Source organism: Pteropus vampyrus, unplaced genomic scaffold (assembly GCF_000151845.1).
Source record: "Pteropus vampyrus isolate Shadow unplaced genomic scaffold, Pvam_2.0 Scaffold125, whole genome shotgun sequence".
In the NCBI taxonomy this organism is placed as follows: Eukaryota; Metazoa; Chordata; class Mammalia; order Chiroptera; family Pteropodidae; genus Pteropus; species Pteropus vampyrus.
In genome coordinates this window covers 1,648,507-1,661,888 of record NW_011888906.1, presented here as the reverse complement: position 1 = coordinate 1,661,888, position 13,382 = coordinate 1,648,507, and the positions used below count along the sequence as shown (strand labels likewise).

Here is a 13,382-nt window from a genome sequence, read left to right as displayed (position 1 = left end):
GATTTTTCTAGACAGGGGTCTAAGCCACTGGATCATCACCCTACAGGGGACACATATTAAGTTCCCCTGAGGCCCTCTTTCATAGCTTTAAAGTAAGGCGCAGGTGGCATCCAGGAGCCTCCCTTAGGAGGCTCAAAACATAGACTCTCTTCAAAGAAATCCCCACCAAAAATCCTCTTCAACTCTGACTCCTGACTCTTTTACACTCTCAATGTGAATGAGAATATAAGGGGGCTACAGGTTTTTGACCACCTCCATTGTAAATACAGCATATGGTATTAGTATGTGGTATCTATTGTTACCTCCCAAACACATCTATTTTAACCTTTGGTGCATTTAAATACCTACGTTCATTACTGAATTTATTAACAGCTACCATTGAGGCCCTAATTTGTCCCAGACTTGGCACTAGGCCCTTTTTTCAAACATCTCATTTAAAGTTAATAGGTATGTTTGTAACTACTTTGATTTACCATTTTTATATTTGAGGATTCATGCAGATAACTGGCACTTAAAAATCTGTGGAGTGCATTATTAATAAGACTTTTGGTAGGAAAAAATATTCTGAAAGCCTCATCACAGAATTTCAGATCTGGAAAGGGCTTCAGAGATTAGTCAGCCTCATTCTTTTCCTTTAAGAAGCTGCTGAGGTCCCAAAAGGCTGAGGGACTTGGTCAAGGTCATCACAGTGAGAGATCAGAGATGTGGGTCATCACTTGCCACAACCGCCTTTAATTAGTAAAATATATTAGCTAAGTTCTGAGTCATACTGCTAATTTTACTATTTATCAAACCAGCATTAGAAACAAATTTTTAATGCAAAATAACGATTTCAGAGTCTAAAAAACTGAACTGGGCTTCCAATACTACATAAAGCTGCATGAATCTCAATCTACTGTACAGGAGAATAATGGATTCTTAATTGAATCTGTGCCTCAGAGTGGAAGAATAATTTTTAAATGGATAAATCCCATGGAGGTGGCGATGAGAAATGAGTTGGGACAGATGACTGATCCTAGGAGAAAGATAGCAAAGCAGGCTGGAAAACAGCTTTTCCTTAAACATCTCAAGTAATCCAAATGCAGATTGTTTGCGCCCAGCTCCCACTGTCTTTAATCCCACCTTCTGAGTCTTGGCATTGTCTCGTGTTCTGATCCTTATCGATGACGCTCTCCAGAGTTTCATACATGCTCTATATATGCATATATTATATTATTCATCTAACAAATATTATTGGGAACCAGGACATGCCATCCAGTGTTCTCAGACTTCAGTCCTGCATTCTTCTCATGCAACACAATTATAAGCTTTTTGGGTTGGCAGGGAGCCTGGAAATAACTCGGTCCAATACCACATTTCAAAGATAAGAAAATTGAGGCCCAGAGAGAGAAGTACCTTGCCCAGGAAGGTTACACGGAGAATTAATGGCTCTTATCACAAAAGTTAAGCATTTTGACAGATTCATGAACTCTTGGGTAGTTCCATCTTCCGTTCTGAGGACTTCGGTCACATTTTGTAGCCAGAAGTGCTAATTAAACCAGAGGAATTATGGACTTACTATTTATAGGTAGGAGTGAAGACATTAACTAGGCCATGAAACCTGGGGACAGAGAAGGAGATCTGGTCTCCTGAGATCCACATATTACATTCAACCTTTATCTTTTAAGACAGAATTTGGATAATGCATAGTCTCAACTTTCCTAATTCTGGACTCGATTCGCATTTAGTCTTGAAGGACCGCAGATACCACAGTTTTTGCATCGCGAGATAAATGGGTAACCCTACTTCTTCTGGCAAATGCTGCCCTCGCCCAGTGGAAAAGTTAAAATCATCTTTCTAGATATCAATTACTTCAAAAGGAACTATTTCCAACCATTTTTCTATTATTTTGAGTTTTAACCAATAATAGTCAATATGCTTTCATTAAATTTAGAAGTGAAAGGGAGAAAGAAAACCCATGAAAATGTTTTTAAAGGCATACCACTTGAGTTTGAATTATCTCAAATTTTTCTTTTCACTATTCAGACTGGTTTTCATTGTATTGCCAAAATCAAATCTCTTGGGCCAAGTGGTGTGAACAAAAGCACTGAAATCAAAGAATTTCCGAATTTTAACCTATCAGAGACTGTGTCGTACTGGGGAGTCATTTAACCTCTCTCCACCAGTTCCCACTCTGTACAATGAGGATGAAACTATGGAGGTACCTCTCCTGGGTATTGTGTGGATTGGCTAATTAAAGCTAATTAAGCCCCTGGAAAGAACCAGAAAATACTATGTAAGTGCTGAGTATTTATGGGCCACTAAGAGTCACAAAAACTCCTAAGGGACACAATTCTGTGCAGACAGCACAATCTCTTTTGGTGATTACTAATTACCCACTGCTTACAAAGAAAGCTTTGGGTATTCCATAACAGGGTAAAGAAACATCACACGATGTCGTCCAACAACGCCATCTTTATTCAAAAATATATATCTATGAGACATTTCAGAATATACTGCTGTCACCAATGACAGCCTATACTTCTAAATAAAGTCCTAAATTAATATACAAATTTAAGCTTTAAAAATATTCTTTAAGAAAAAAAAAAAAATGAAGGGAAGATTGAAGACTTTCTGAGGAATATGACCTAAAGGAAAGGTCCTTTGAGGCCTGTGGATGCCCTAAGTAAAGAAGAAAAAACCACGAAACAAAACCACCCACCCCACCATGGCCTGATCACCTCATACATACAAGGAGAAAGAGTCACTTAAATTAAACAAATGAAGTAAGCACACTTGGGGAGGATGTGAGAGAAGTAAAGATTTAAAAAACAAAAGCATTTCATTTAAAAAAAACACAAAAACCAAAACTAACTTCCTCACAGGAAGTCCACTAGTAACAGGTGTTAAGAGGCCAACATGTTCATTTACATAATTCCTACAGTTTCATTTCCTGCTCTAGCTGTAATGATAATTATGCACCAATTGCTGGTCAAAGACTCAATCAGATAAAATACAGCAGTGGGCAAAATCCATTATAATGTTTCATCTAGCTGACCAAGAGCAAATATTTACTATACCCTTTTGGTTGGTTTGTGGCTAGTAAAATTTTGCTTCCTTGGTGAAAGCAAGCACAGAGAATGTCCAAGGATCTGTTCTGAATAAGTAGGACTAAAGCAGCACACCACATGGGGAGGGGGCATGTATGCAGAAACAGGAAAGAGTGGAATTCATCTTGCAATTTTAGTAAACTCACCTATTGCCCTACGGCCTCTGGGAGAAAAACTTTATATGTAGACTCATTAATTTAATAATGACAGGACAACAGGCAGTGTCAATAAGCAAACAACGCACAGTCTGTATTAGAATCTGAAAAATAGCTTAAATGCTACTAGGTTCAACAGAGAGTTAAACTGAAAACCTATGACTTTCCATTGTTCTCCCTTCACAGCAGGCTGGAGGGCTCATCCAAGGACAGCCTGTTACACTTTTAAAAACATAGGTTATGTTTTAACATGTTTAACATGTAAAATTACATGTAATTGCCTTTTTGGTAAACCTGAAAATAGCAACTCAAAATAAGGAAGATTCTGAAGGTGCCACCCCTCCCCCCCGCCCCGCCTCCCGCTGCCCCAACTGAATCCTTTTACAGCTTTTGGATTTCAGCCTCTGGGCTATAATTCCTATTACACTACTGGGGCAAATCGTTTTCTGCCCTTTCCAATGTCAAAAATAAGCCTGTCAAATTAGAATGATTTACAGTTAGCAGGCCTAACCTTTACTAAAAGCAAGGTAAAAATCCTAACTACATCATGTAGTCCTAATGTCAGCTGGCATGATAATATAATTAAAACCCAAAATTAATATCCCCGACTGCCCCCTTCCCTTGCCCAAGATGAGCTATTCAATAACATCTGATACAAAGGACTCATCCTCCTACAGGTACAAGGAAATGTGCAGTGGCGTGAACTGATGGGCAGAGGAACATGCACAGTGTCATATTTGCAAGGGAGATATTCAAGTTTAGTCACCATACTGAGGACATGTGCCCACACAGTGAATTAAATGTTAGCGCGTGCCCGACTTCCCAAGAGAAAGGGTCAAAGCGATACCCACGCAAAGCCCAGACTCTCGGTATGCCTTTAGCTTTTGGGGCCCACAAGTGCCATTTCTAACAACCACCTTCCCGACCAATTGTGGTCAAAGGATCATGTTTTTAGGAACATGCTCTATGACAGTGGGTGGGGTCCTTTATAAGTGTAGCCTGGGAAGGTTGTTTGTAAGAACCTGAAGTGAATAACTTATTTTTAACTCACATTTCTGATCCCTGTTACTCTGTCTCTGAACTATGACTGTATGCCCCAGATCAGCTTTGAATCTTATTGCTAGATTCTCTAGTCTGCTTACAAGACAAATGCACCTAACCTTTGACTACACATCGCCAGAAGTAGTGGTGAGGGAGAATCAGATTTGACAAACTCCTGATGGCGAAACTGCTCCACAGGTGCGCCTCCGACCTCAGGGGTGGATGGATGGGAGTCAGGAAAGCCAACGGCCCCAGAGCGAGTTCCTCGGGGAGGCCTGTACTGAGCCTGAACAAGCCCTGCTCAGATGGGAGAAGCTGCTTTCATGACACAGTGCTGTCATCAGGGATGAGATTCTTCTGAAAGCTTCCAGAATACACATGATTTTCATAACTTCTTGGATGTAAAGAGAGAACTAAGAATGGAAAATCAACAGTGGCATAAAAACATAAAGTTTGTATTTTTTCCAAATATCACTCGAAACTGGATTCCACTTGCCACTTTTCTGAATTGTGCTCAACATGAGAGGCCGGAGAGGAAAATCAGAGTCTGCGGTTCTTTCTTGAGGCTGGGAGGTTGGGGGGCCGGGCGGAAGGAGGGATAGAACCAGGGGCTATAAGGTTATTTCCAACCATGACTCGCCCTCTTTTCTGCTGGTAGAGATGGGAATCTGGGCGTAACACCTGTCCTAGTCAGTAGAAAACAGGTCACCAGCGGAGGGGAGAGGGGCCAAGCCCCCTGTGACGTTGGGCAGCAATGAGAGGTCTGGCAAGCTCTGAATATGAGACTTCAGTTCCTTACGGACCTGGGTTACCCGAGCAAGCTTCTGTTTATATTCCTGAGGAGACAAAGAGAAGACAGTGCAGTTAAGCCTGTGTGTGCAGACGGTCAGGTGTAAGGAGCGGGTACAGACACTCTCACCCTCTTGCTATTTTCTCCCCACTGGACTGCCCCTCCCCTATTCAGCTAAAAGGACAATGCTAGGGTTTTCAAACTCTCAAAAGGTAAAACTTTATATAAAAAAAGAAAGTAGAGTTCAGTACTGGCAACAGTATTAAATGGTATTTAACTTATTATTAGCACTTGAGATTTAGGAGCAAAAAATAGTGACATTTTTTCTTTTATTTGCTTTTTAATTATTTCAAAATGCCTTATAAAATAAAAAACAGATGCTCAGGCTTTACAATTATTTTCAGGGCTATACCTAGACATGGCTAGAAAAATCAGTATAAAGCTAGACTTTCTGTGTTAAATTTAGAGATCAACCTAGACTTATTCAGACAAAGACTATAGGAACTCAGAACGCCCAATGCCATCATCTGTGACTAGGGCTTCCTTATTCCATACCTGAGTAACTGCAACAAGTCCCCGAGAAAGCTTCCACTAGTCTCCCCTAAACATGCCAGACTTATCTTACAAAAGCCCAGGTTTCACCAAGTCACTCTTGCAGAAAGTGAAGCATGGCAATCGCACCATCTCCATGACTCCAACTGTATTTCTCACAACTTCCAAACCCCCTATGCACAGGCTACTGCCTGCCTGGGCCATTTGCTCAGGATTCTCTTAAAGCCTTGAGGGGAATGCAAACCCTTCTTCTCCTGGTCCCAGCAAAGTCCTGCCTCTACGCCTTGGCCTACCCGCTGTGTCCCATCTCTCTAGGAAAACCTTTTCTCCTCGTCCAGGAGACTCGTCCCCATCTCTGCCTGCTCTGGAGCCCTCCTGTGCACTGAGAGTGCATCTGGGCCCCTAACAGGCTGCTCTTAGGCGCTCTCTCCATTCGTGTTAGACTTCCACGTACCCCTAAAATAGAACTCTCCTGATGACAGGATCTGGGTATACTATTTTCTTTCCTTGGCTCCCAGCTAAAGGTCCTCTTGATAAGTTTGTATGGAATAACCACCCTGGGCCACATGAGGTGTGCTGGTTTATGGCCTCAGGGCTTGTCTTTTTCCCTCTAGCTGTGCCACTCTCCTGGGTGTTTCTGCAAAGACAAGGATGTTCCTGAGGCTGGGTCCTTGCTGACTAAAGCCTCCTGCAGAAATGTGACAGAAAGCACTGGGCTGAGACTCAAAGACCTGGGTTTAGTACTGGCTCTGACTCTAACTTGCTCTGTGACTGTGGATGTGTTCCCTCTCTTCCTACATCTTCACCTTCTTTATCTGAAAATGAAAGAACTGGACCACCTGCAAGATCTTTCTTCAAGTTCTAAACACCTTCATGTCAGACACCTTATGTACACTTGGAGAGGCAGAAGGTTTGAAGACACAAGCCTAAGCACTTCTGGGAAGAGTGCTAAGACAGGAAATAGATTAAAGTGGCCTACACTTAGTTCAAGCTGTAAAGACAAAGTCCAAATAAGGAGTGGGAGAGGGGAATCTGGATGTGGGCAGGGAGGCTCTACCCTCTTACTATGGCAGGCAGCCAGCCTTCCACCTGAAATAAGCTGCTCGCACAGAAAGCCAATGAAGAGACAGGGGAGGAGAGTACGCTCTCTTGGTACCCCACCATTCCTTTCTTTTGTAGACTTAATATGACTAAAACAGTGACTTAGATAAATTATTAACAATGACTCCCCTATCAAACTTGTAAACTTCAAGAGCTGCCTCACCCAGCATCCACCAACCCCAGCAGGGCCCTGTAAACAGTAAGCGTTCAACACAGTTGTCCAATGAATTAATAATACATAAAACAACATTATTTATAAGTACAAAACATTAGCCAGCTTTCATTCTCGAAACGGAAGACTAATTTCAAATGTGAGGTTCTAAATTGTCAAGGTTTCCTGTTCTCCCCTCTATGTTTTCTTACTTGGTTTTATATACTTCAAGGGGAATTAATAGAGAAGACAGATTCTCTATTATAGGTCATGGAATCACTTAATTAACTTCTCCTGAATTCTAAGTACAAAAAGGGTAAAACAGTTACTAAATAGTTACCCCTTGCTCCTTCCTCAAATCTTCTGACCAAAGGCTACAAATGAAAGCCACATTGACTTAGCCATCCACTCCTGTTGGCTTCGGAGTACTTTAGTTGAAGGAATTCCTCAAGAACAAACTGTCTGAAAATCAAGTCTCTAGTGAGCTGAGCTGATATCAGAATCCAAGGCTTCTCACTCTTTGGTGATCCTCAGACTAGCTTAGCAAGCCCTGCTCCGAGTTAAAGGGAAGGCAGTTGATCTAATTAGATACCACTTTAAATTCAAATAACTCTTTCCCAGGCCATCTTTCAAACAAACAAACAAACAAACAAACAAACAAACAAATGAAATTCCATTTGTTCCTGCTGGGGTTCAGGTGGGAGGTGGTTATCTCATCATGCTTAGGCTGCTATTATATTCTCGATATATAATTTTAATTGAAAAAAAAAAAAAGTCCTCTCTTCAGGACACTATGAAAGCTGCCCACACCTCCTCATGCCACTAGGTTACTCTTTCCATAGAGATTTCTATTTTAAGAGCAAGAGCAGGAGTCTAAGAGATTCCTAGAGAAAGGATGAGAGGTGGGACTGTGACTGAAAAGGATTAAAAAACAGAGTTGCAGGTTAATACACAAAAGTCAATCACTTTCTATGTGCCAGGAATGAACAAGTAGAATTTGAAATTAAAACACAATACTATTTACATTAACACCCAAAACAATGAAATACTTATAAATCTAACAAAATATGTACAATATCTGTATGAGGAAAACTACAAAATTCAGGTGAAAAAAACCTAAAAAGTGGAGAGATGTTCCTTGTTCATGGATAGGAAGACTCAATATTGTTAAGATGTCAGTTCCTCCCACTTTTAGCAATAGAGCCAATGTGATCCTAATCAAATTCACAGCAAGTTATTTTGCGGATACAGACAAACTGATTCTAAAGTTTATTGAAAAAAAAAAAGTTAGACCTATCCAACTCCAAGACTTACTATAAAGCTATAGTAATCAAGACAATGTGGTACTGGTAAAAAAAAAACAAACAAACAGATCAATGAAACTGAAAAGAGAGCCCAGAAATAGCCCCATATAAATATAGTCAATTGATCTTTGACAAAGAAGCTAAGGCAATACAGTGGAGAAAAGACAGAGTGGTGCTGGAACAACTAGACATCCACACACAAAAAATAAAAATAAAAAATCCAGACACAGATCTTGCATCCTTTACAAAAATTAACTCAAAATGAATCAGATCAAAATGTAAAACACAAAACTATGAAACTGCTAGAAGATAACATAGAAGAAAATGTAGATCATCTTTGGTTTGGTAATGACTTTCTTGCATACAACACCAAAAGCATGATCTATGAAAGAACTGATAAGCTAGGCTTCATTAAAATGAAAATTTTCTGCTCAGTGAAAGACACTGTCAAGAGAATGAAAAGACAAGCCACGGACTGAAATAAAATATATGCAAACGACATCCTCCATCATCAGGGAAATGCAAACTAAAACAACAATGAAACAACACTACCCACCTACTATCTGAATGGCCAAAATCCAGAACACTGATAACACCAAATACGGACGTAGATGTAGAGCAACAGGAATTCTATACATTGCTGATGGGAATGCAAAATGTACAGCCACTTTGGAAGACAGTCTTGCGGTCTCTTACAAAAATTAAACATACTCTTACCAGATGATCCAGCAATCATACTCACTGCCAAAACTTGGAAGCATCCAATATGTCTTTCAGTAGGCAAATGGATATAGACCTTGGTGCATCCAAACAACAGAGCATTATTCAGCATTAATAAGAAATGAGCTATCAAGTCATGAAAAGACATGGAGGAACCTTAAATGTGTATTACTAAGTGAAAGAAGCCAACCTGAAAAGGCTAAATACTGTATGAGTCCAACTATACGACATTCTGGAAAAGACACAACTATGAGACAGGAGTGGAGGGGATAGGGGGAAGGGATGAATGGACAGAGCACATTCATTTATGATGAATTTCAGAGTTGTGAAAGTACTATAATGATGGATATATGTCATTATACATTTGTCCAAATCTGTAGACTGTACAACACCAGTGTAAGCCCTACTGTAAATTGTGGACTTTGTAGGTTCATCTACAGGAACAATCATAGCGCTCTGGTGGGGGATGCTGACTGTGGAGACTATGCATGTGTGGGGGCAGCGGGTACTTGGGAAATCTCTGTACTTTCCTCTTAAATTTTGCTGTGAACCTAAAACTGCTCTTAAAAAAAAGAAAAAAAAAGAAGAAAAAAAGACCTATGGACCAAGAGGTTTAAGTGCACCAGCAAGGAAGGGTTAGCAGGTATATAGTCTGAATATACAAATACAGGTAAAGATTGTCTTTAAAACTGCTAAAACACATACCTAACTGACTGGAACAGCTGAAGGACCTCACTTAACGCCTCGAGGACAGACGAGCAGGTCAGAATTCACAGCGAGCTCTGACTAGGTCAAACTGAAGCTATAGTAATTTTATAGTACCCTCCGGAGATTCGGTAGTAACAAACTATAATCGCCCCTATCCCTCCTTTCAAAAATAGATTCGGCCTTTTCCCAAGTAAAGTCATCTATAAACGTTGCCATGGCCCAACAAATAATTCAAGAGTGAATCCAAATAAAACGATCCCCCAAATACAACGCCAGCCTTCGTTTGCCTCCCAGTTCTTCCCTTCCTTATGCTCCCTCAGTCGGCTCATGGCATTTCCTCAGCAGCCTCTTTCCTTCTGCACAGGTTAAGGACACAGATCCAGGAAAACCCAAGAATCTATCAGCCAGCCTTCTAACAAGTGTGGGCCACAAACTCTGTTGCTACAAGGTTCCAAACTGCGCCCTCAGCAACTCCTGCACTAAGAAATCCAGGCTTTTTTTCATGATATCACTAAACCCAACTTGAATGCGATGAGACACATTCAAATTCTTTTGACTCATTTAAGTGTGCTGCATCCCACAATCTCTTTAGTACACAAGGACCACTCAGAGGAATGATATGCAAGGTGGTTACATGCACCTTGTTTAAAACACCTTACACTTGTGCTTAATAGAGCACTAAGCCTTTAATCTAACCCTCATGGTACCCTGCGTGGTACAGGAGTTCGAGAGATCGAGACCTGCACAATTTTTATCAGCAGGATGACACTGCGGCAGCACTCCTGTTCATCGCTCCTCTCCCTACCGGCTGATTCATCCCAACCACAGTTCACATGGCTCTACTTTGTACTCCCGTCTTCAGACACTTGCCTTTCCTTTACTATACTCTTAAGTAAGAGAAGACAAGACAAACCCAAGTAGTCCTGTTGCTTTTCCTTTCCTGCTTATGCATAATTTACACTGGGGTGGTGCAAAGGTGAGGGGTTGAGCTGCATCCTCCATTCGGCAATATGCACCTACTGCAGCAAATTCTACCTCATTCCAGAGAGGCCGTGGGGAAACAGTAAGAGCTTTATCAGATTTCTGTTGCTACCCTCAGTTTCAGGATCCTTGAGGAAGAGTTGGAGGAGGAGGTGGGCACCTGTGATAAATTGCCCAGATTTATTTGACTGCCAAGAAATGTTTAAAACATAGATGGTAAAGGCCCAATGTGTAGTTCTGAGATAATGCCTAGGATTTATGTTCCTGGCAAAGCTTTTGAATCTCACCTCACCAACTCTCCCAAGTTGCAAAAGAAAAATATCTTCAACATCCCCCTGCTTCCTGTGGATCCAGCTGACACTGTGTGAACACAGACCATTATGGAGCACTAAGACAACTGGCTGACAAGGCTTACACATTCTTTGCCTTTTTTGGTTACAGTAGTAAGCCAGACCTGACATGCTGCAAGCAGATGAGCTCTGGGATAAGAGGGTTAAAAATGACAGGGGCTGACATTGCGATGACCTTTCTACAGGAATTTCATTTTCAAAACAAAATTAGAAGCTTTTCCTCTAGCAACTCATGTAAAAAATACTGATCAAAATGTAAACATTGTCAAACCTACATTTTTCTTGCTGGGAAGTATTTACATAAGAAAAATTATGTTAGAAATAACACCACAGGCAGAGGCCTGACTTGACAAAACAAGATTTCTAGTATCGAGACTCATGTTTTCCTTTATCTTGCCCTGTTGTGCTATAGGACATATGGTATATAAAAATCACCCACTGCTCGGCTATTCCCAATTAAGAGTCATAACGGGTTATTATGCACAAAGCCGTCTATGAAGGGCCCTGTTTGAAAGGTAACCTGCCACACTGAATTTAAGTCAAAGAACTGCTTGGAACTGCTTCGTTGCATGAAGGTGGAGTGATTCAAGCAGAAAGGGGAAGCTGACTTTCACCCGAATATTATTTCACATGCCCTCTCAGCCCTCCTCACCCTGCCAGGAAGCTTACCCTCACCACCAAGGCTCATAGGGACTACACTTAGAAATTACAGCTTCTATTTAAACTACAACTTACTATTTTCTCTTTCTCTCACTACAGCCCCCCTTGTTTTTTAGAGAAAATACAACATATAAATCTTGTATATATACTGAAAATAAGAATGCCACTTCTAATTTTTCTTCAAAGATCTATGTGGGAACAAAAAACCATCACTGACCTGCACCTCTCTCTCAACCAGCTCCATGCTCCCATATGACTTAGTAGCAGCTGCGACATTTCAAAATGATACATTCTGGGGTGTCACAGCAAGGCTGGAGCTGCTGAGTAAGATGCTGAGGAAGATACAAGGAAAACAGGAAGTTGTAGCTCCAATCCTAGGGCTCAGGGCCTCTCAGCTCCATTACCAAAATCAGTAATAAAGGTACAGACAAAGCCTTTCCCAGAAGGAAAAATGACAAAATGACTACAACGAGAGGAATGTTCTTAGACCATTACAAGCATCCACTGAATGAATCAAACAGAAATGGGCTTCGTAAGCTTGAAATCATACCGCAAAGTGTTTTCGGGGTACTTCTCCCCGAAGGACCCTTAAACCAAAAAGCTTAAGGGAGCTTCTACTGCTACCATAAAAACCTCTGACAGGGATTTGCAGAAGCAAGGGAAGAAGAATAAAAAGTGTTTACACATAACTAAACTAATAAAAATAAAATCAATTTTAGGACTGGGCAAATTTTCAAACTTTAATGTAATTATAAAGCTAAATATTTACAATTTAACAGATGTCCATTAAAGGTTTTAAAAGAGACTTATTTAAAAAATGCACCGGAGGCCTTCACATTATTTATGCGATGGGTCCCTCATTATATAAAATCAGAATACTAAAGTACAAGAAGAACTATTTACTATTTATAATTAGTTCTCTCTCTTTCTTAAGTTAACTGTCAAAAATGTAAGCTTTATACAAGTAACAAAGCCCACAAACTGGCTTAAGGACCACTTTAATGGAAAACCAGGTTATTGATGTTGTGAAGACAAACATCAAAGGTGCAGGCCTTTCAACTGTTTCTCCTTTTGAGCCAAATACTGGCAGAGTCAAGCACTCTGGGAAGGCAGCTGAGAAACAAAGGTAGAAAGGAAAAGGACAGTTTTCACAAAACATAATTTTAAGCAAGATTTACTATAATTTTAAGTGCTAGAAGGTCTGCCTGGGGCAAGGCAGCCTGTAGGTTACTGCACTGCATTTGGATACAGCTCTCTCTACAAGCAACAAAGACTTCAATTCCTTTCTATTAGCAAACAAAAAAGGAAGGAGGTCACCATGGTAGAACAGAAAAAAATCCGAGTCAGAAAACAAGTTCAAATCCAACTCTATGACTTGCCTGTGATGTGACCTCATCTTGCTGGGCTTCGTGTCCTAACATACAAGACAGGAATGGAAATATGCCTATACTGTGGAGTGGGTATGACATCTGGATGAGACCAGGTACTTACCAAACTGTTCAAAGGAATTAGCAGATATGAGGGGGAAAGAACAATTACTCCTCCTATGTTTATTATTTTATGAGCAATATTTAATCTTCCTGATTTATATGTTAAGACATACAGACCCAAAGAAAAAGAATTATTAATGGGACACAAATTCTTCCCCCCAACAAACCACTTGAGAATGTTCAGAAAATTTAGCACATTTAACTAGAAGCTGGCTTGAGAAAATGAAAGGGCTCTGGACCTCCAACATGGGGGGTGGGGGTTCCAGAACTTCATAATTAGATGGTTCCTA

At 40.6% G+C, this 13,382-nt stretch overlaps 1 protein-coding gene across 2 annotated transcripts in view; it reads right to left on the bottom strand.

Moving 5' to 3' along the window:
* Positions 1 to 2,436: 2,436 nt before the first annotated feature.
* The window catches only part of RPRD1B (regulation of nuclear pre-mRNA domain containing 1B), a 54,504-nt gene continuing 43,558 nt past the window's right edge, over positions 2,437 to 13,382 (bottom strand). For both annotated transcript variants that reach the window (XM_011366596.2, XM_023534456.1), the window contains one exon: positions 2,437 to 5,121. In XM_011366596.2, coding sequence (XP_011364898.1) covers positions 4,972 to 5,121 — 150 coding nt within the window. In that variant the 3' untranslated portion in view covers positions 2,437 to 4,971. The remainder of the gene's footprint in view (positions 5,122 to 13,382) is intronic.